General features: G+C 44.0%; 1 protein-coding gene across 1 annotated transcript in view; it reads left to right on the plus strand.

Annotated features, from left to right (window-relative positions):
• LOC139382803 (chloride channel protein 2-like) overlaps positions 1 to 23,871 on the plus strand; it is a 67,581-nt gene that overhangs the window by 24,135 nt on the left and 19,575 nt on the right. The window contains exons 7-12 of the mRNA XM_071127020.1: positions 4,839 to 4,917; positions 5,382 to 5,507; positions 15,317 to 15,401; positions 16,820 to 16,921; positions 17,186 to 17,270; positions 18,789 to 18,944. Coding sequence (XP_070983121.1) covers positions 4,839 to 4,917; positions 5,382 to 5,507; positions 15,317 to 15,401; positions 16,820 to 16,921; positions 17,186 to 17,270; positions 18,789 to 18,944 — 633 coding nt within the window. The remainder of the gene's footprint in view (positions 1 to 4,838; positions 4,918 to 5,381; positions 5,508 to 15,316; positions 15,402 to 16,819; positions 16,922 to 17,185; positions 17,271 to 18,788; positions 18,945 to 23,871) is intronic.

Consider the following 23,871-nt stretch of genomic DNA (forward strand, 5'->3'; position numbering starts at 1 on the left):
AAACAGTCCTATCCTGTGACAACAAACACAGTGACAGGAACAATCACCCACAAACACACAGTGAAACCCAGGCTACCTAAGTATGATTCTCAATCAGAGACAACTAATGACACCTGCCTCTGATTGAGAACCATACTAGGCCGAAAACATAGAAATGCCCCAAAACATAGAAAAACAAACATAGACTGCCCACCCAACTCACGCCCTGACCATACTAAATAAATACAAAACAACAGAAATAGAGGTCAGAACGTGACAGTACCCCCCCCCAAAGGTGCGGACTCCGGCCGCAAAACCTTGACCTATAGGGGAGGGTCTGGGTGGGCGTCTGTCCGCGGTGGCGGCTCTGGCGCGGGACGCGGACCCCACTTCACCATTGTCTTAGTCCGCCTTATTGTCCGCCTCCCTGGCTTACTCACCATGACCACCCCTCTCAATGACCCCACTGGACAGAGGGGCTGCTCGGGACAGAGGGGCAGCTCGGGACAGAGGTGAAGCAGCTGCTCGGGACAGAGGGGCGATAGCAGCTCGGGACAGAGGGGCGATAGCAGCTCGGGACAGAGGGGCGATAGCAGCTCGGGACAGAGGGGCGATAGCAGCTCGGGACAGAGGGGCGATGGCAGCTGCTCGGGACAGAGGGGCGATGGCAGCTGCTCGGGACAGAGGGGCAGCTGCTCGGGACAGAGGGGCAGCTGCTCGGGACAGAGGGGCAGCTGCTCGGGACAGAGGGGCAGCTGCTCGGGACAGAGGGGCGGCAGCAGCTCGGGACAGAGGGGCGGCAGCAGCTCGGGACAGAGGGGCGGCAGCTGCTCTGGACAGAGGGGCAGCTGCACTGGCGGCCCCTGGCTTACTGGCGGCACTGGCGGCCCCTGGCTGACTGGCGGCACTGGCGGCCCCTGGCTGACTGGCGGCACTGGCGGCCCCTGGCTGACTGGCGCCACTGGCGGCCCCTGGCTGACTGGCGGCACTGGCGGCCCCTGGCTGACTGGCGGCACTGGCGGCCCCTGGCTGACTGGCGGCACTGGCGGCCCCTGGCTGACGGGCGGCACTGGCGGCCCCTGGCTGACGGGCGGCACTGGCGGCCCCTGGCAGACGGGCGGCACTGGCGGCCCCGGGCAGACGGGCGGCGCTGGGCAGACGGGCGGCGTTGGCGGCGCTGGGCAGACGGGCGGCGTTGGCGGCGCCGGGCAGACGGGCGGCGTTGGCGGCGCCGGGCAGACGGGAGGCTCAGCTGGTGCTGGGCAGACGGGAAGCTCAGCTGGCGCTGGGCAGACGGGAAGCTCAGCTGGCGCTGGGCAGACGGGAAGCTCCGGCAACGCTGGAGAAGAGGAAGGCCCTGGTAGCGCCGGAGAGGCGGGAGGCTCCGGCAGCGGCGCCGGACAGGCGGGAGGCTCCGGCAGCGGCGCAGGACAGGCGGGAGGCTCCGGCAGCGGCGCCGGACAGGCGGGAGGCTCCGGCAGCGGCGCCGGACAGGCGGGAGGCTCCGGCAGCGGCGCCGGACAGGCGGGAGGCTCCGGCAGAGGCGCCGGACAGGCGGGAGGCTCCGGCAGAGGCGCCGGACAGGCGGGAGGCTCCGGCAGAGGCGCCGGACAGGCGGGAGACTCCGGCAGCGCTGGAGAGGAGGAAGGCTCTGGTAGCGCCGGAGAGGCGGGAGACTCCGGCAGCGCTGGAGAGGAGAGAGCCCCTGCAAGGATGGGCCGGAGAGACAGCCTGGTACGGGGAGCTGCCACCGGAGGGCTGGTGCGTGGAGGTGGTGATGGATAGACCGGGCCGTGCAGGCGCACTGGAGCTCTTGAGCACCGAGCCTGCCCAACCTTACCCGGTTGAATGGTCCCGGTCGCCCTGCCAGTGCGGCGAGGTGGAATAGCCCGCACTGGGCTATGCAGGCGAACCGGGGACACCGTGCGCAAGGCTGGTGCCATGTAAGCCGGCCCAAGGAGACGCACTGGAGACCAGATGCGTAGAGCCGGCTTCATGGCACTTGGCTCGATGCCCACTCTAGCCCGGCCGATACGCGGAGCTGGAATGTACCGCACCGGGCTGTGCACCCGCACTGGGGACACCGTGCGCTCCACAGCATAACACGGTGCCTGCCCGGTCTCTCTAGCCCCCCGGTAACCACAGGAAGTTGGCTCAGGTCTCCTACCTGGCGTAGCCATACTCCCTGTTAGCCCCCCCCCAAGAAATTTTTGGGGCTGACTCCCGGGCTTCCTTGCCAACCGTGTTCCCTCATATCGCCGGCTCCTCTCTCCGGCTGCCTCTGCTCTCCTCGCTGCCTCCACCTGTTCCCATGGAAGGCGATCCTTTCCCGCCAGGATCTCCTCCCATGTGTAGCAACCCTTGCCGTCCAACACATCATCCCAAGTCCATTCCTCCTTGTGCCGCTGTTGCCCGTTACCACGCCGCTTGGTCCTGTTGCGGTGGGTGATTCTGTAAGGGCGTTCGTCTGTAGGAGGAAAAGAAGCGGACCAAAGCGCAGCGTGGTGGTTATTCATGTTTTAATAAATCACTACACATGAACAAACTAACAAAAACAAGAAATGTGAAAACGCAAAACAGTCCTATCCTGTGACAACAAACACAGTGACAGGAACAATCACCCACAAACACACAGTGAAACCCAGGCTACCTAAGTATGATTCTCAATCAGAGACAACTAATGACACCTGCCTCTGATTGAGAACCATACTAGGCCGAAAACATAGAAATGCCCCAAAACATAGAAAAACAAACATAGACTGCCCACCCAACTCACGCCCTGACCATACTAAATAAATACAAAACAACAGAAATAGAGGTCAGAACGTGACAACCACAGTGTCCAATTTCAAAGAGGCTTTACGGTGAAAGCACCACACACAATTATTTTAGGTCAGAGCCAAGTCACAGAAAAACACAGCCATTTTTCCAGCCAAAGAGTGGAGTCACAAAAATCAGAAATAGAGATAGAATTAATCACTAACCTTTCATGATTTTCATCAGATGACACTCATAGGACTTCATGTTACACAATACATGTATGTTTTGTTCGATAAAGTTCATATTTATATAAAAAAATCTCAGTATACATTGGCGCGTTATGTTCAGTAGTTCCAAAAACATCCGGTGATTTTGCAGAGAGCCACATCAATTTACAGAAATACTCAATGTTGATGAAAATACAAGTGTTATACATGGAACTTTAGATACACTTCTCCTTAATGCAACCGCTGTGTCAGATTTCAAAAAAGATTTACGGAAAAAGCAGCAGCAGATGCAATTATCTGAGTACGGCGCTCAGAGCCCAAACAAGCCAAAAAGATATCCGCCATATTGTGCAGTCAACAGAAGTCAGAAATAACATTATAAATATTCACTTACTTTTGATGATCTTCATCAGAATGCACTCCCAGGAATCCCAGTTCCTCAATAAATGTTTGTTTTGTTCGATAATGTCCATCATTTATGTCCAAATAGCTCCTTTTGTTAGCGCGTTTGGTAAACAAATCCAAACTCACGAAGCGCGTTCACTATGAGCCAAAGTCAAAAAGTTCCGTTACAGTCCGTAGAAACATGTTAAACGAAGTATAGAATCAATCTTTAATATGTTTTTAACATAAATCTTCAATAATGTTCCAACCGGAGAATTCCTTTGTTTGTAGAAATGCAATGGAACAGAGCTCGCTCTCACGTGAACGAGCGTCACGAGCTCAAGGCATTCTGGCAGACCTCTGACTCATTCCCCTCTCATTCGCCCCCACTTCACAGTAGAAGCATCAAGCAAGGTTCTAAAGACTGTTGACATCTAGTGGAAGCCTTAGGAAGTGCAACATGACTCATCCCACTGTATCTTCAATAGGGAATGAGTTGAAAAACGACCAACCTTAGATTTCCCACTTCCTGGTTGGATTTTTTTTCGCAGGTTTTTGCCTGTCATATGAGTTCTGTTATACTCACAGACATCATTCAAACAGTTTTAGAAACTGAGTGTTTTCTATCAAAATATACTAATAATATGCATATATTAGCAACTGGGACTGAGTAGCAGGTAGTTTACTCTGGGCACCTCTTGGCACCTTATTCATCCAAGCTACTCAATACTGCCCCCAGCCATAAGAAGTTAATATTTTCCTTCTCTCCCCCCTCCTCTCTGTGTTGTATCTGTACTGTATATGAATATACCTCATTTTATGGCTTTTGTTTGCGATTCCACATGAATTACTCTTCCATCCATGCATTTGTTCATTCAAATATTACCTACAATGTAATCATGTTTGGGAATGAACACTTTAGCGCTCTTGCAAAGCTAAAGAAATATAAATGCTTGCTTACTTTATTTTATCCTGGTAGTTGGAGAAGAATTCTTCATATTTCCTTGTTGTGACAGGCAAACTGAGGTGCGTTGGAGAGCGCAATGTTTAAACTGTTCATGCCAACCTGTTGGTGTGAAATTATATATTCCATGGTGAAATGCATTATCCCAATTTTCCCCTGTCACAACAGCTGTGACAGGGATATGTTGGGCTATACTTGCTGTTGTGCATGCTAATTGCTAACAGGCATTACTGAGGCCTGCCCAAGGGGAGGTCAGTGGGCTGAATTATTTATTTAAATCCAGTTGATATTGCTCTTCGTTCTGTTGACTATTTTGTAAATAATGTAGTAGCCTACTTTTCATGCTTATTTATTCCCCATTTTTGCTCATAAAAGCCCTGACCTTGTGCAGAAAAATGTAGCATCATTGTCTGCCTCCTTCCACACTACTAGGCCTACATCCATCCTGACAACAGCCTACCTCGCAGGCTGTGTTTGTGTGTGTGTCTGTAAATGTAAACACACCTCTCCCAATGTGCTTACAGAATGAGTCGAGGAACATTGAGCTGTTGTCAGTTGCCTGTGCTGTTGGGGTGAGCTGTGTTTTCGCTGCCCCTATAGGAGGTGAGTGGCACCAACATAACACTCACTGACTGATACACTGGCTGGTTCGGAGAAGGTTTACTTCTTCCCCCCTGTTAGCAGTTGATGCTACTCTTCAATAACACAGACCCCAAAGCAAATCAGGGGGAGAAAAACTGGGCCAATGGCCAAATAACAAGTATCCTGTTTCAGGCTCAATGCCTAGACAAATTCCTCCCACTTCTCTGACCCATTGATCAATATTTCCCTATTAGAGGAAAAACACTATTTCCATGGTCCTCTCTTGACTTTTAGTCCTCTTGACCTTTAGTCCTCTTGAACTTTAGTCCTCTTCGTTGTGCATTTATCTTGGAAATAGTCTTACACCCGTCACTCCCCTGATTGGGGCATAGTTACTAATAATCTTCCTGTGTGTTTCTAAGTAATGTGTGTGTGTGTGTGTGTGTGTGTGTGTGTTTGTGTGTGCCTATGCGTGTGTGTGATAGGTTTGCTGTTCAGTATTGAGGCAATGTCTACTTTCTTCACTGTGAGGAACTACTGGAGAGGGTTCTTCGCTGCCACCGTCACTGCCTTCATGTACAGAGTTCTGGCCGTGTGGAACAGAGACGAGGGTAAGACATGTTTACATGTGTACCCAGCAAACTGGGAGCATTCCCAGACCAATAACTTATGTTATAGTTCGGGTTTTATCAAACTTTAGGATGAGAACATCCTAAAAACATTCCAATAATGTTTTTGATAACCAAATATTGTTTTTTAAGGTGTTTTAAATGTATTATACTTGGAATTTTCTCATAACGTTCACTAAAATGTTGTGAACAACATCTGTAACAACCACAGCAGAACATTCCCCAAACATTCTCATTAGGTTTCCAGGTAATGTATAACACAATGTACAAGTACTTTTAAAACATACTGACACAGGAAAATGTGAGAGCAATAGAAATGGCTCTGAGAATATATTACGTGAACGTTCTGCTAATGTTGATGAAGATGTTATCAAAAACATGCAAAACAACAAGCAGGGAATATTCCCACTCTGCTTTCATGACGTTACAGTGTGACATTATGACATAATTATTCCAATAATGTTCCCTAAACATTCTTCAGCAATCATCTGCATTCAATTAAATTAGTTCTGAGAAAACATCACTGGAATATTTCACTAATATTAATGGATATCCGAGACACCTATCCAGGCATAGGATCTTAATGGGACCAGTTTCTCACAGCAGGAAAATAATCTTGCAGCAACAGGAAATGTGAATTAATAAGTGGATTATGATTAATGGACATTTTTGTAGGGGTTGATACATTTTTCATTAGGGAAAATCAAGTCTGACGTTTTAAAGAAGAAACTTTAGAATAATTTTTCAACCTACAATATTCTTTCCAAAATATTCAGTTAATGTTGAGGGAGACGTTACTACTAACACCTATAACAACAAACAACAAACATTCCTGGAATATTCAGTTAATGATGAGGGAGACATTACTACTAACACCGATAACAGCAAACTTCTTGCAAGACTCTTATAAAATGATTCTGTAAGTTTATGACATGATGATCCAGAATTGTTCTAAAAACAAACTTCAACGATAATGGAAGTATTTCTCAAAGCATTGCTACAATGTTCTGCAGTGCATTCGTAAAGTATTCAGACGCCTTGACTTTTTACACATTTTGTTACGTTACAGCCTTTTAAAAAATCATCATAAATCTACTGTACACACAAATACCCCACAATAAGAAAAACAAAACCCCGTTTTTAGACATTTTTGCAAATGTATTACAAATAAAAAACTGAAATATTACATTTACATAAGTATTCAGACCCTTTACTCAGTAGTTTGGCAGTGATTACAGCCTTAAGTCTTCTTGGGTATGTACAAGCTTGGCACACCTGTATTTGGGGAGTCGCTGCACAGCTATTTTCGATCCGTTTCAAGTCTGGGCTCTGGCTTGGCCACTCAAGGACATTCAGAGACTTGTCCCAAAGCCAGTCCTGCATTGTCCTGGATGTGTGCTTAGGGTTTTTGTCCTGTTGGAAGGTGAACCTTCACCCCAGTCTGAGGTCCTGAGTGCACTGGAGCAGGTTTTCATCAATGATGCCTCTGTACTTTGCTCTGTTCATCTTTCCCTCAACCTGACTAGTCTCCCAGTTCCTGCCGCTGAAAAACATCCACACAGCATGATGCTGCCACCACCATTCTTCACTGTCGGGATGGTGCCAGGTTTCCTCCAGACGTGACGCTTGGCATTCAGGCCAAAGAGTTCAATCTTGGTTTCATTAGACCAGAGAATCTTGTTTCTCATGGTCTGAGAGTCTTTAGGTGACTTTTGGCAAACTCCAAGCGGGCTGTCATGTGCCTTTTACTAAGGAGTGGCTTCCGTCTGGCCACTCTACCATATAGGCCTGATTTGATTGAGTGCTGCAGAGATGGTTGTCCTTCTGGAAGGTTCTCCCATCTCCACAGAGGAACTCTGGAGATCTGTCATAGTGACCACCGGGTTCTTGGTCACCTCCCTAACCAAGGCACATTATATTGATGTATAATATTAAATTATTATATGAAGTTGCAAAACTTTTAAAGAAATGGCATTTCAATCTTCGTAAATCATTCTATTTTATTAGGATATTATCCAAAGAATGTTAATCAATTCACATTTTATTTGTCACATGCGCCGAATAAAACATGTGTAGTCTTTACCGTGAAATGCTTACTTAAGATCCCTTTCCCAACAATGCAGAGTTAAAAAGTAAGAACATTTGCAGATAAGAATGTTAAATATTAACACAATAAATAACAATAACTTGGCTATAAACAAGGAGTACCGGTACCGAGTGAATGTGCAAGGATACGAGGTAGTTGACGTAATATGTACATGTAGGAAGGGGTAAAAGTGACTAGGCAATCAGGATAGATAACAAACAAGGCAACAATAAACATGTCTTCCCCCATGAATGATGCCGTGCCCCCCTTGGGCCAATAAGTGTAAATTATGGAGCTCTATGGCAAGACGCATTATTCACCATCAGTTTTGTCCAAAATCAGGCCAGTAGTTTCTGAGATATCTCATGTGACTAACTTACAGTGGATTACTATAGCGCCCCCCCCCCCCCCCCCCCCCTCTTGGGCTAATTAGTGTAATATTGTAAATGCAGGATCTCTATGGCAAGATGCATCATTCACCCAAGTTTCGTCAGTATCGGGTCAGTGGTGTCTGAGATATAGGGTGGTTTAGCTAGACTCATATCCCTGAGCATGCGTGCCAAATGTCATCATTCTGAGTCAAATAGATCAAGAGATGTGCCCGTTATAGCACCACCATGAATGTTCTTGCATAAGTTGAGTCTTGACAATATTTGCAACATGTGTACCAAATTTAATTATAATACGAATATCCTTGACTGATGTTTATGCACAGGGCTGGCCGGCCCTCCCATTAGGCAGGATTATGGTGGCAGCTTGACGAAGATGGCATTTTCCGAGCTAAACTGACCAAGCAGCACCTCCAACAACACATAACACCTCACATATTTCTTCCAAAAACAATGACAATTGTTCGGCGCATGTGACAATAATAGGCTGAGGATAAAGTTGATAAAGTTGTGTAGCTGATATTCAGAGCTTAAATAGTCAAATTGATTAGTCACAGGAATCAGGACTAATAAAGCCAATGCAACTGCCTGTTTTCTAAATGTTAGTCCTACCACATATTCATACAATTCTATTGCGGCCGACACTGTAGGCTACACCCCAGTAAGCACAAGACCGATGTCTTTTTCTGGTCCTTTCCGGACAGTCCGTCTTTTTTTGGTGTTTTACAAACGGTAGGTCTACCAGATGGATGGGCATTCATAAAATTCCATTGCAGGACCACACTGTAAGCTGCACCCCAGTAAGCACGGACTGACACCAATGTCTTTTGGGCTTCTTCTTTTGGTCCAGTCCAGACCAGCCTTGATTTCTGACATCGATTTTTGGTCCGGTGAAGGCCAAATCTGAACCAATCATAACCGTTTATGTTTGGTACAGATTTTGTCAGGTCTGGACCAGCCTTGATTGGTTCAATAAATGGCCTAATTTCAACTTTAATTCCGAACTGAAAATAAGTGTTTTCTACATCCGGAAAGAACGCTTTTTCACCTTTACTTCAAAACTGAAAATAAACCAGATTTCAACGACCAGAAAATACGTTTTTTTTAATGACCAGAAAATACGTTTTTTTCAATGTCTGGAAATACGTATTTTCACCTTTCACAGATTCTAAAATGAACAAAACTTCAGCTTCTGGAAAATACATATTTTAGATGGTACTAGGACCTTTCTAGTTTTGTAGGGTATAGGAGGAAGGCATCAATTTTCTTCTCTCACCTAGTGCAGCAGAACGGACAAAACTGGACCTGTATGTGTATTTATGTGACCGCCCCCGCTCCCAACCACAGCATGAAAAATGCTGAACGGCCCACAACGGACCCGTAGTGATGCAGCCAGTCAAGATGCTCTCAATGGTGCAGCTGAATAACCTTTTGAGGATCTGAGGGGCCAAGCCAAATCTTTTCAACCTTTAGTCCTTGGTGATGTGGAAACTGAGGAACTTGAAGCCCTCGACCCGCTCCACTGCAGCCCCGTCAATGTGGATGGGGGCGTGCTCGCCCCATCTGTTTCCTGTAGTCCACAATCAGCTGCTTTGTCTTGCTGACGTTGAGGGAGAGGTTTTAGTAGTAGTACAGTAGTAGTAGTACAGTAGTAGTAGTACAGTAGTAGTAGTAGTATGTGTCTTAGAACATATACACATCTATGTACATCTCACCGCAATCTGCCAGGCAGTCATTTTACATGATTTCTGAAATGAAGATTGTAGGGAAAATAAATATAAAAACATCCCAATAGTACGGTATACACTCAGTGGCCAGTGTATTAGGTACACGAAAATGGTTCGCTCCTACGGACGTGGCCGTGGCATGTAGGTAGACGGCCATCGATGCATTCAGTTACTGTTCGATTGAGCATTAAAATGGGCAAAATGAGTAACCTAAGCGACTTTCAGGGTGGTAAAGCCTCCTGGGCTTTTCAAGCCTGACAACGTATAGGGTTTATAGAGAATGGTGCGACAAACAAAAAACATACATTCAGCAGCAGTCCTGACGGCGAAAACAGATCGTTAATGAGGTCGAAGGAGAATGGCAAGAATTGTGCAAGCTAACAGGCAGGCTACATACACACTGTCAAATAACAGCGCATTACAACAGTGGTGTGCAGAACGTCATCTCGGAATGCAAAACCCACACCGGGCTCCACTCCTATCAGCTAAAAACAAGAAGGAGCGCCTCCAGTGGGCACGCCACCCCCAAGACAGGACAATTGAGGAGTGGAAAACATTACCTGGTCCAACAAATCCCGGTTCCTGTTGCATCATGCTGATGTCAGAGTCAGGATTTGACGTAAGTAGCATGAGTCCATGGCCCCATCCTGTCTGCTGTCAACAGTACAGGCTGGTGGTGGTGTACTGGTGTGGGGAATGTTTTCCTGGCATACTTTAGGTCCCTTGATACCAACTTCTTGCGACTAGCAAACCCGTATCCGGGAGCGTAATCATAGCCTCAAGCGCATTAGCATAACGCAACTTTTCCTATTCATGAAAATCGCAAATGAAATGAAATAAATATATTCAAACACAAGCTTAGCCTTTTGTTAACAACACTGTCATCTCAGATTTTCAAAATATGAGTTACAGCCAACGCTAGACAAGCATTTGTGGAAGTTTAGCATGGCATAATGCTATGCTAGGCTCTGCTGGCAGCAGGCAACATTTTCACGAAAATAAGAAAAGCAACCAAATTAAATCATTTACCTTTGAAGAACTTCAGATGCTTTCACTCAGGAGACTCCAAGTTAGATAGCAAATGTACCTTTTTTCCTAAAACTATATTTTTGTAGGCGAAAAAAGTCCCGTTTGTTCATGAGTTTTGGCTGAGAAATCGACCGAAAAATACTTCAACTATAACGCCAAACTTTTTTCAAAATTTGCTCCATAATATCGACAGAAACACAGCAAACGTTGTTTAGGATCCATCCTCAAGGTGTTTTTAACATATATATTCGATAATATATCCATCAAGGCAATTGTTTTCTCATAAGAAGTGATTGGAAAAATGGCTACCTCAGTATTTTACGCGAGATTTTGTCCGGGAGACACCATGTGACCACCTTACAGCCATTCTCCAATGGAAATGCCTAAAAAGACGTCACAATGCTGTAGACAGCTTGGGGAATGCGTGAAAAACGTAAGCTCATTCGTAGCTCATTCACAGCCATATAAGGAGTCATTGGCATGAGGCGGTTTCAAAAAATGCGGCACTTCCTGATTGGATTTTTATCTGGGTTTCGCCTGTAACATCAGTTCTGTGGCACTCACAGACAATATCTTTGCAGTTTTGGAAATGTCAGAGTGTTTTCTTTCCAAAGCTGTCAATTATATGCATAGTCGAGCATCTTTTCGTGACAAAGTATCTTGTTTAAAACGGGAACGTTTTTCATCCAAAAATGTAAATAGCGCCCCCCTATATCCAACTGCAACGTTTCCATGTCCTGAAGAATTCAGTTTGTTCTGGGGGCAAGGAGGTTCCGACCCGGTACTAGATGGGTGTACCTAATAAACTAGCCACTGAGTGTATATAGAAGATTGGTAGAGTAAGAAATAATAGAGTATATTTTTTTTCTAGATTTAGTTATCTTCTCTTTTGCAAAGTCAAAGACCACTACCTGGAAGTCACAGTAAAGGTGTTAACAGTTTCATATTGGTGTCAGTCCCATCCCAGTGGTGCAGTGGATTTTTTCAAGGGTTAATACTCAAAATCTCTCAGGTCTGATCTCAGCTTGAGACGATCAACAAGATACAGAAAAAAATGTTTCTACAATAAATGTTTAATAAATTGTCATGTGATTCCAAATTTCTACATGGTTTGTTGTTCAACTAACTTTCTCAACAGTAAGATAACACTAACACATGAAAGAAACCTTAAAAAATGTTACTTATCATTCTGGGAACTTAGAAAGAACATTGAGGGAATGTTTTGTGCACCCTGATGCAAACATTGTAAGTATGCCATCACATCTGGACATATTTTGTGTTTATCTCTCGTCATATCCCCACAATGTTCCCACAACCTAAATAAATGTTTAAGGGACTTTTAAAGAACATACAAAATCTGTTATCGGAACATTCTTGCTACATCAGGCAAATGTTTTTTCAACCTAATAGAAACATTGTAATCATCAGCACAACTGGACAGTTTTTGTGTTTTGGGAACATATCTCTTGTCATGTCCTTGCAATGTTACCACAACCTAAAGAAATGTGTAAGGAACTTTTAAAGAAAAAAATGTGCTTCCTCTAACATCAGGTGAATATTTTTTGCACCTTAAAATAAATATGATATAATCATCTTCACAACAGGACAGTCTTTTTGTTTTGTTTTGGGAACATATGTGCCCGACCGCCTTGATTCGGTCTTATGTAGCAACATTTGAAATTGTGCTTTTCACATTGCATAAAAGCAGAGACGCAAAGATACAGAATAGTATATCAAGCACTGCATTTGAGGAACAATGGGAAAGTTATTCTGCTTTGGAAGTTGATAGACTTTAGAGATAATGGACTTTGAATGTTTTGGTAAGTACTGGAGAGCTCTTCTTTGTCTACACCCATTCAGCATCGTTCACACCCTCTTAATCTTTAGCTCCACCAATCTCTTTAAGGGTTGATCCAAGCTTTCTGTCCTAACAACAGCAGTCAAGCATCCAAGTTAACTGGGTAACAGTTGTTGTAGTGAAATTCTATTAAAATGGGCACTTGCACAGTGGAGTCTTTTGTTAAGAGATGTAGCTAGCTAGCTAAACATTGAACCATAGTCACAACTCATGATGTTACTACCATGCATGCATCTGCAGGTAGCTAACCAACCAGGTTAGCTAGCTGACATTAGGCTATAACAAGCAAAGCAAATGGCTCTGAGATATGACTAATAAGGTCATACAGGTAACGTTAGCTAGCTAGCTAACAGTACACTTTAACTTGAAATGAAAATACTTTATGTCAAAATTAGAAACGTGTAATATCTGAAAATGTAGCTAGCTAGACTTTCTTACCCGTCTGAAATCAGAGTAGATAGCCAGAGCGAATTTACTGGCTACGTCTATCAACAGTTGTCGCAGTGACATTCTATTGCAATGGATACTTGCATAGTGGAGTCTTTTGTTAAGACATGTAACGTTAACACACCCCATTCCGTACAAATGTGCGCAACCGCAACATTCAAACGAGGCTACGAAGAAAACGAATGATATTGTAGTGACTGTATTGACGTCAAAATCAGGGGTGTGAACTAGGTTTCTATTTAAGCGTTGATCGACATGGTAATGGCTCTATAGTATTGGAGAAAAGTTGAAAAAACTGACCCTCCGTTACATCTTGACGTGGCATGTCGTAACGTACAGCACGCATAAAGCAACTATTTCTGTCTTACAATCTCTCTCCACCAGGTGTAGCAATTCTATCATCCTTTAAAAACAAGAAATGGACAGTGACGGGGGTAAGGGGGGATACCTAGTCATTTTTTTCATCATCATTGCATGCGATCATCATTCTCAAAGCCGCTGTTTACTTCTAAGATCACTTTAGCACCGCCCTAAAAACCCGATTCAAATTCGACACAAACCAAATAGGTATGTAATGACACATTATATAAACTCTTTATAGTGTTTTATTTACATTTTAGAGGCAATAAGGTGATAAGTTGGACAGATCGAGTGAAAAAAAGCAATTTTCTCACACGACATCTCTCCTTCTCACTATCACGCATTAGTTTTGCTTCCCCACCCGCAATTTTTAAAAAGACCCGACGGGGCTCATTGCCTGCTTGAATTATGCAGAAACGGGCAGCGTTTAAGTCATGTAATTGATTTTGTTGGAAAGGGGAGAAATTGTGCTTTACAATGGTATTGACATTACAGTTGATCTGGAAGTATTACATTTTTGGGGCGCTAAAATAAGGGCAATTGTACAGACCAAGGCGGTGTACGAGTTTACGTTAGCTAGCTAGCTAGCCAAACAATGAACCATAATCCCAACTCATGATGTTACTACCCTGCATGAATCTGCAGGTAGCTAACCAACCAGGATCAATGTTAGCTAGCTAACATTAGGCTATAACTAGCCAAGCTAATGCCTCTGAGATACGAATAATAAGATCATACGCTTAACGTTAGCTAGCTAGCTAACAGTACACTTTAACTTGAAATGAAAATTACTTTGTCAAAATTAGAACATGTAATATCTGAAAATGTAGCTAGCTAGAATATCTTACCCGAATGCATCATGGTTGGATGCTTCTCCCTGTCACGGGTGCCATTGTTGCCTATAGTTTGAAGATGTAATCCGGAGACAGGTGTTTTCTCCATCTCCTTAGCTATCATACGCTAATTCCACTGATTTCAAAACTCGGTCCTCCAGAAAGTGGAGAGCAACACTTATGCAACTCTACTAAGCAATATATATATTTTTAAAAGCCGTGTTAGACAAGACTACCTACACATACTGACCAGCTCAAATAGACAAAATGTGTGCTATATGGCAGACCAATCCGAACTCATCTCTCGGCATGTCCAGCCCACTCATTATCTCAGCAATCATGGCTAGCGGGAATGTTGCTTGCTTTTTCTGTGGCTAAACCAACAAGGCTCTGTGGCTAAAACACATTTTGATATAAAAAAAAAGATTACGTTAAAATGGCTCTCGTGTGAAGTAGTGACCCGCAACATATGCCTAGTTTCCTGAAACGGGTCACATATCTTTTGTGATGTCCCCACAATGTTCCCACCAGACTGTTACCACAACCTAATGAAACATTCTGGAAACCTTTAAAGAACAGACTATATGTGTTCTGGTAACATCCTTGCATTGTCATGCTAATGTTTTATACGAACACTGTATAATCATCAGCACAACTGGACAGTCTGTGTTATGAGAACATTTGCCACAACATAACAAATGTTCTGGTAACTTTCATAGAACCAATTTTGGTTAGCTGTGTATACTGTATATTGCCTTAATAAAACATTGAGGTAAGGTCTGTACTGTATATAGCCCAGTGTTTCCCAAACTCAGACCTCGGGACCCCAAGGGGTGCACATTTAGTTTTTTGACCTAGCACTACACAGCTGATTCAAATAATCTTAGCTTAATGATTAGTTGATTATTTGAATCAGCTGTGTAGTGCTGGGGCAAAAACCAAAACGTGCACCCAGGGGGGCCCCAGGACTGAGTTTGGGGAACACTGATATAGCCCTTTAAAAACATTTTGATAACGATTAATCACTCTATTTCTCTCTCTCTATCCCTCTCTCCTACACAGTGACCATCACAGCTCTGTTGCCAACCAATTTCCGTCAGGACTTCCCCTTTGACCTCCAGGAGCTCCCAGCCTTCGCTGTCCTTGGGTGAGTCTAAGTTGTCCTCAATTAGCCAGTGTGCTCTTTGTTGCCTCAGTTAGCCAGTGAGCTCTTTGTTGCCTCTGTTAGCCAGTAAGCTCTTTGTTGCCTCTGTTAGCCAGTGTGCTCTTTGTTGCCTCTGTTAGCCAGTGTGCTCTTTGTTGCCTCTGTTAGCCAGTGAGCTCTTTGTTGCCTCTGTTAGCCAGTAAGCTCTTCGTTGCCTCTGAATTTATGAGCATTCATATACAGTAATTGGCTGTAACTGAGGGGGAACTTTGAGCTGGGTGATATGAACAAAATCCATATTGTGATAAATGTAACTATTTGCTTTAACAGTAAATACAACGACAAACAACAAAGTTAACGTTTTTGGGGCAGGGCTGTTTTTTCCAGTGTCAAGTAGGACAACTGAGATGGTAGCCTATGGTTAAAAAAGTCAGCTCTTTCATCTAACATATCCTGGGAATGCATGATTGATATTCTGATGTGTAACCTGATTTCTTTTTGGCTATATGACCATGTAGGTTAATTGATTAATCTATCAGTAAATATGGGTTAATGTCCTAAAACAACTTTCCAGTTTGATGTAGGCCATTTCTATTCCCTGAAAATGGCGTGCTCTGCTCTGCGAGCGCATCAACCATGCTACGGCCTACACTGATCAATGGTCATACAAGGAATTCGGAAAGTATTCAGACCCCTTTCGAAATCATGTCCAGTCAATTGAATTTACTACAGGTGGACTCCAATCAAATTGTAGAAACATCTCAAGGATGATGAATGAAAACAGGATGCACCTGAGCTCAATTTCAAGTCTCCTAGCAAAGGGTCTGAATACTTCTGAAAATAAAGTATGTTTTTATTTTTATACATTTGCAAAAATGTCTAAAAACCTGTTTTTGCCTTATCATTATGGGCTAAAAGGTATATTGATGAGGATCATTTTTTATTTGATCAATTGTAAAATGTGGAAAAAGTCAAGGGGTCTTAATACTTTCCGAATGCACTGTATACTTGTACATCTCTCTCTCCTCACATAATGGGGTGAGGGAGTGAGAGCCTCCCACAGCAGCCGACAGCGAAACGGGACAGGCAGATCAACACAACGTATAGGCTATTACTATTGACCAAATAATGATTTTAGAACAATCTACAGGAACGTTGTGTAGCAAAGTCACTGAACATGCAGGTGTCAGTAATTTTCAGTTCATCGTCCCAGCTCTAGGCTCTGCTACCACTTGGTTCTGGTGGCTGGAGAAACTCTGCTTCTCTGTCCTACTATAACTTCCACAAAGTGGACACATACTTGGGTACTTACTTAAAACACAAGCTTATATAAACAGGTCTCTCTCTCTCTTTCTACACCTGTCTTTTTCTCCTTTTAATCTCACCCTCCTCCCTCCCTTCCCCCTCTTCTCTCGCCACAGTATTGCCAGTGGTCTTGGCGGGGCGTTGTTTGTCTGCCTGAACAAACAGATAGTCCAGTTAATCAGGAACCAGAAGACCATCAAAAAGTTTCTCATGAAGAAGTAAGTCATCAACATTAGACAGTGGCCCCTACTGGGTCCTAGAGAGAGTACCTGTATCCCGGTGTGTGTCTCTCCTCTCTCCTCTCTCTCTCCCCTCCCTCTACTCCACGTCTCACCCTCGCTATTTGCTCTTCTCTCTCTTTCTCTCTCTCCTCCCTCTCACCCTGCCTCCTTCTCTCTCCTCTCCCCCTCACCCTCCCTTTTTTCTCTCTCTCTCTCCCTCCCTCCCTCCCTCCCTCCCTCTCTCCTCTTCTCTCCTCTCAGGCGTCTGCTGTACCCAGCCCTGGTCACTCTGCTTGTGTCTACGATAACGTTTCCCCCTGGCTTCGGACAGTTCATGGCAGCCAAGGTTAGTTTAGTTCCACCCTTCCAAACCATGGCCAGTGGGTTTTTGTGGATAACACAGGTGAAATCAGAGGAGAGTTGATAGTTAGAAACACAGATAAGTACTGTTGTGTGTGTGTGTGTGTGTGTGTGTGTGTGTGTGTGTGTGTGTGTGTGTGTGTGTGTGTGTGTGTGTGTGTGTGCGTGTGTGTGCGTGCGTGTGCGTGTGTGTGTGTGTATGCGGCTTCATTGCAAGTGTTTGATGAGAGCAGTGTCATTTGGCTTCAATTATATGAGGAGAGAGAGAGCGAGAGAGGATGGAGGTGTGTTTGTGTCTGTCTACACGTGTGTGCGCTTGTAGAGATGGTTTAGGGGTGACTAATGTATATGCCTCTCTGATTAAATTCCTCTCATCTGTGAAATTAAAACAATTAACAGCAGAAAATGCAGCGGATCCTCCGGCCTAACACACACACACACACACAATCACACATTTACATAGAGGCACAGTCTCTCCCTACATCTAATTTTTTTCTTCCTATGTCTTCCTGTGAAACTCTTGGTGTAGTTCTGCTGTTGATTCTAGGGATGTGACAAATAGATTTAGATTCTTAACGTTTAAACTGCAATTTTTCTTTTTGCTTAAACAATAAAAAATCATAAAGATTAGAAGAAATACATTTTTTTTAAATTACAATTCCATGTACAGATAAATAGTTAAGCAGTTAGATTAAACAACTCCTTTGTAAGATATATTTTTTTAAATGAAACATGTATGGAAATAGGTGAATTAACACTCCTCATTTAGCAGGCTCAAGCAAGCTAAAACCCACATGGTAGCAAAAACTAACTAGCAGAAATTGTTAAATGTTAGAAATGATTTAAACACTTTGCTGGAGGCTACTATTTAATAGTTAACAAAAAATCATGTATGTCTTATAAAATATACTCACCCCACCCAGTATTGTAATCAAAACCAGAAAGCATGTAGTTCTTGGCTCAGATAGTATAGTAGTGTGGGCTCAATATCATCTCATTAGTGTGCAAGATCTTGAGAATCAGCTGTACATGTGATGGAAGAATGCACTGTGCATGCAGAGGGTTACAATTCCATTGAATTGGGGAAAGTTTAACCAAAATATGACACAAGACCTAGAATTGCCTTGTGTATCCCACAATAAATTCACTGTCACAAGCTAATGTGTTTGATGAATTTAAGCAAAATAACCCAAATTCCCATGGAAAAATTCCAGACATTTACCAGAAAGTGTTTGACCCTTTGCAACCCTATCCCCTAGCACCTACTCCATGGCACTTCATGTAGATTGGGATAGCACTAATGTAAAGCTTCTCCTTGCCCTCCGAAAGGAATCATTCTTGCTGTGTTGCTTATACCTATCCAATCATATCTTTCATATCTGCTTCAATGCTTTGGGTAGGAGCTTGGGACCAATATGGGATATATAAAAAATTACATAAATGCCTGCTGACTTTAGGCCTCCATCTGTCTGATATGATGTCACTTCCTGTTTCCCCCATGCAGCTGACCCAGATGGAGTCCCTGGAGACGTTGCTAGATAACCAGACGTGGTCTAAGCAGGGCATACCCGAGGAGTTTGACAGCAACAGCAACTCCCAGGCCTGGAAACACCCCCAGGTCAACGTCTTCATCACCCTCACCCTCTTTGTCGTCATGAAGGTAGGCACACAGGAGCCTAACCTTTCTCCTGTTAGTGATCTTAAAGGAAAGGAGTTAAAGAAACAATTTGACCATCCAAAACTGCTTAAAAGTCCTGTCCTGTCCTCTTGTCCCATCCCTCTCTCCTCTGTCCTAAAATCAGACATCTTTACCTTCACTCCTCTGATGGTGCTGTCCCATCCCAACCCCTCTGTTCTTCCAATGTCACTTCCAAGGTTGACACAGCCAATTGTGTGTGTGTGTGTGTGTGTGTGTGTGTGTGTGTGTGTGTGTGTGTGTGTGTGTGTGTGTGTGTGCGTGTGTCCAGCCCCCTACTGTATATGTAGCAGTGTTTCTGGCATATATTTCGACATTGTCACTGACTTTGTGTTTGTGCCCATTGTCCTCAATAGAGGTACTATTTTAGTAATCCCCTGTGTGTGTGTGTGTGTGTGTGTGTGTGTGTGTGTGAAAGCAGCGTAGGGTGTAGAGTTACGTAGGGTGTAGGGTGTAGAGCACCTGTAGGCGTAGGGTGTAGAGCACCTGTACTTACCTCACCTTCTGGATGATAGCGGAGTGAACAGGCAGTGGCTCGGGTAGTTGTTGTCCTTGAGGATCTTTTTGGCCTTCCTGTGACATCTGGTGTCCTGGTGGGCAGGTAGTTTGCCCCCTGTGTTGCATTGTGCAGACCGCACCACCCTCTGGAGAGCCCTGCGGTTGTGGGCGGTGCAGTTTCCGTACCAGGTGGTGATACAGCATGCAGGATGCTCTCAATTGTGCTTCTGTAAAAGTTTTAGGTGACAGGCTTAATTTCTTCAGCCTCCTGAGGTTGAAGAGGCGCTATTGCGCCTTCTTAACCACACTACTTGTGTGGGTGGTCCATTTCAGTTTGTCAGTGATATGTACGCTGAGGAACCTAAAACTTTCCACCTTCTCCACTGCTGTCCCGTCGACGTGGATAGGGGGGTGCTCCCCCGCTGTTTCGTGAAGAATAAGGCTTGCTCTGAAGGATCAGCGAAGTGGAGATGTTGTTTGCTACCTAGGAAGTCCAGGATCCAATTGCACAGGGCTTGGTTCAGACCCAGGGCCTCGAGCTTAATGATGAGCTTGGAGGGTACTATGATGTTGAATGCTGAGCTATAGTCAATGAACAGTATTCTTACATTGGTATTCCTTTTGTCCAGATGGGATAGGGCAGTGTGCAGTGTGATGGTGATTGCATCGTTTGTGGACCTATTGGGGTGGTAAGCAAATTGAAGTGGGTCTAGGGTGACAGGTAAGGTGAAGGTGATATGATCCTTGACTAGTCTCTCAAAGCACTTCATGATGACCGGAGTGAGTGCCTACGGGATAATAGTTAAATTATCTTTGCATTCTTGGGTACAGGAACAATGCTGGCCCTTTTGAAGCATGTGGGTGTGAGAAATTGAATATTTCCGTAAACGCACCAGCAAGCTGGTCTGTGCATGCTCTGAGGACGTGGTTAGGAATGCCGTCTAGGCCGGCAGCCCTGCGAGAGTTAACACATTTAAATGTCTTACTCACGTCGGCCACAGAGAAGGAGCGCAAACAGTCCTTGGTAGCTGGCCTCGTCGGTGGCACTGTGTTGTCCTCAAAGCAGACAAAGAACGTGTTTAGCTTGTCTGGAAGCAAGACGTCGGTGTCCGTGACGTGGCTGGTTTTCCTTTTGTAGTCCGTGATTGTCTGTAGACCCTGCCACATACTTCTCTTGTCTGAGCCATTGAATTGCAACTCCACTTTGTCTCAATACTGACATTTTGCCTGTTTTATTACCTTGCGGAGGGAATGACTACTTTGTTAGTATTCGGCCATATTCCCCGTCACCTTGCCATGGTTAAATGTGGTGGTTTGTGCTTTCAGTTTTGCGCGAATGCTGCCATCTATCCACGGTTTCTGGTTAGGGTAGCTTTTGATAGTCACAGTGGGTACAAGATATTCTCTACACTTCTTGATAAACTCAGTAACCGTCTCAGTGTACACGTCCATATTATTCTCAGAAGCTACCCGGGAACATATCCCAGTCCGCGTGATCAAAACAATCTTGAAGCGTGGATTCCGCTTGGTCAGACCAGCGTTGAATAGTCCTTATCACAAAGTTTCTGCTTATAGGAAGGGAGGAGAATTTTAAAAAATATATATATATATATCACCTTTATTTAAACAAGTAGGCTAATTGAGAACAAATACTCATTTGCAACTGCAACCTGACCAAGATAAAGCAAAGCAGTTTGACACATACAACAACACAGAGTTACACTTGGAATAAACAAACATACAGTCAATAATACAGTAGAAAAAGTCTATATACAGCATGGGCAAATGAGGTAGGATAAGGGAGGTAAAGCAATAAATAGGCCATGGTGGCGAAGTAATTACAATATACCAATTAAACACTGGAATGGTAGAATGTGCAGAAGATGGATGTGTAAGTAGAGATACTGGGGTGCAAAGGAGCAAGATAAATAAATTAATTGGATGGGCTATTTACAGATTGGCAATGTACAGGTGCAGTGTTCTGCGAGCTGCTCTGACATCTGGTGCTTAAAGCTAGTGAGGGAGATATGAGTCTCCAGCTTCAGTGATTTTTGCAGTTCGTTCCAGTCATTGGCAGCAGAGAACTGTAAGGAAAGGTGGCCAAAGGAAGAATTGGCTTTGGGGGTGACCAGTGAGATATACCTGCTGGAGCAGGAAAATGTAGTCGTGGTCTGATTTGCTGAAAGGAGGGTGGGGGAGGGCATTGTATGAATGACGGAAGTTAGAGCAACAATGGTCCAGTGTTTTTTCAGCGCGAGTGTCGGCTTGAGGGGGGATATACATGGCTGTGACAATAACCGAAGATAATTCTCTAGGGAGATAATAAGGTCAGCATTTGATTGTGAGGTATTCTAGGTCAGGTAAACAAAAGGAATTGAGTTCCTGTATGTTATTACAATTACAACATGAGTCGTTAATCATGAAATATACACCCCCGTGCTTCTTCCTGGAGAGATGTTAATTCCTTTCAGCACGATGCACTGAGAGTCATGTTTCCGTGAAACAGTGTATGTTACAATCCTGATGTCTCTATGGGAAGCAACCCTTGCCCTGATCTCGTCAACTTTGTTATCTAGGGACTGAACATTAGCGAGTAATATACTTGAAAGAAGTGGGCGGTGTGCGCACCTCCTAAGTCTCACTAGAAGACCGCTCTGAATTCCTCTCCGGGGGCATTGTTTTTGGTCGGCCTCTTGAATCAGTTCAAATGCCCTGGCTGGTGCGAACAAAGGATCCGCTTCGGGAAAGTCGTATACCTGGTCGTAATGCTGGTGAGTTACCACTGCTCTGATATCCAATAGTTCTTCCCGGCTGTATGTAATAACACATACAATTTTCTGGGCTAACAATGTAAGAAATAAGCAAAAAAGCAAAATACTGCAAAGTTACCTAAGGACTAGAAGCGAGGTGGGCCTCTCTGTCGGCGCCATCTTGGTCTCTTATGCTGAATCAGTGCTGGAAAATGCAACATTACCTGTTTATCTTTAGTTATACTGTTAAAGACCTTTAAACATCCCAACTAGCCCACAGTGTTACCTGGAAACAGAGATGGTAGTTGCTATGTAATAACACAGAATCTGTGCTGGAAAATGCATCACTACTTGTTTCTCTTTTGTTGTATCCCTTCACCATTACAAATATAACATAACAATGACACGTCCTATGCAAATATATGCACAAGATATGACTAAGGATTTATATGGCAATTCAGTGACATGCTGTATCCCCAGCGGCATGCATACATTTTCCCAGTATTTTTAAAATATATTTATAGATTTGTATTATTTAAGACAATGGATGCCATGTCCATTTAAAAAATGTTTTGTGATTTCCAATAAGGAGGTACAACTACTGTAAATGATTATGTGTGCATAAATGATAAGATGAAGAGTGCCAGTCCATGTTCCCTGGATCAACAGGTGACAACAAATAAATCCAGTGAAATATCACAGTGCAATTGCAACAAAAGTGACATAGTATTCAAAGTGACATAGTAAAGGAATAAAATAAGTGACATTGTAAAAGTACACAAAAAGGAAGAAGAAAAAAAGACCTATAGGCATATAGTATGGACATTGTTTGTGCATAGAGTGGAATAACTGCAGTGCAGTAGCAGCATAGAATTATAATTAAAGTATATCTACATAGTGGAGTTAGGTGACATACCTATTGCATTGGTCCGTAAGACTAAAGTGGGCTGGTTTTGAGATAGGTGGTCCGAGACTTAATGTTGAATCCTCACTGCAGCGGATCCCTCTCCCCTGTGCACCGCCTTCTCCCGCCTTCCATTGGAGGCCCCTTTCAGGTAAAGGGCTACCTGAATCTGGACCTCTCGTTCCAAGCATCCCGGGTTGCAGGGTTCTTTCTAATGGCTCCTATACACAAAGAATGAACATTTAGTTACATTTCAATTGCACAAGGTCTTACGCAACGAGTTTAAAAAATGTACTGAAAAGTAACACATTTAATAATAACAACTTACTGTGAAGCATAGTCTTTAGAAACACGCCTTTGAAACAGGCCTTATCCCCTGCACCAGTCCAGGTTGTGGCAATGGCAAGCAGGTTTGACAGAATGCAATGTAGCATCTTCCACGCTGTTAAATTCAGGTCCTTGACACCCTTTACTACTGTTTCCTATAGTTAAAGATCACCAGTTGTGAACATAGCCTAGCCAGCTAGCTAGACACTGGTAGTTACAAATATCAATGTCCACAATTTTAGCCAGTCAATAAGAGATTCTATGCAGCTACAAAAATACACAACATACATATAGAGCGATTTCCCATTATAAAACGGTTTTCAGTTGGCTAGATGGACAGTGTGATGCATTTACCATGAATGCTAGCTATCTACGTTAGCCTTGAAAGCATGGGTAGGGTAGCCTAGTGGTT

This window comes from Oncorhynchus clarkii, chromosome 24, assembly GCF_045791955.1.
Source record: "Oncorhynchus clarkii lewisi isolate Uvic-CL-2024 chromosome 24, UVic_Ocla_1.0, whole genome shotgun sequence".
NCBI classification, from domain to species: Eukaryota; Metazoa; Chordata; class Actinopteri; order Salmoniformes; family Salmonidae; genus Oncorhynchus; species Oncorhynchus clarkii.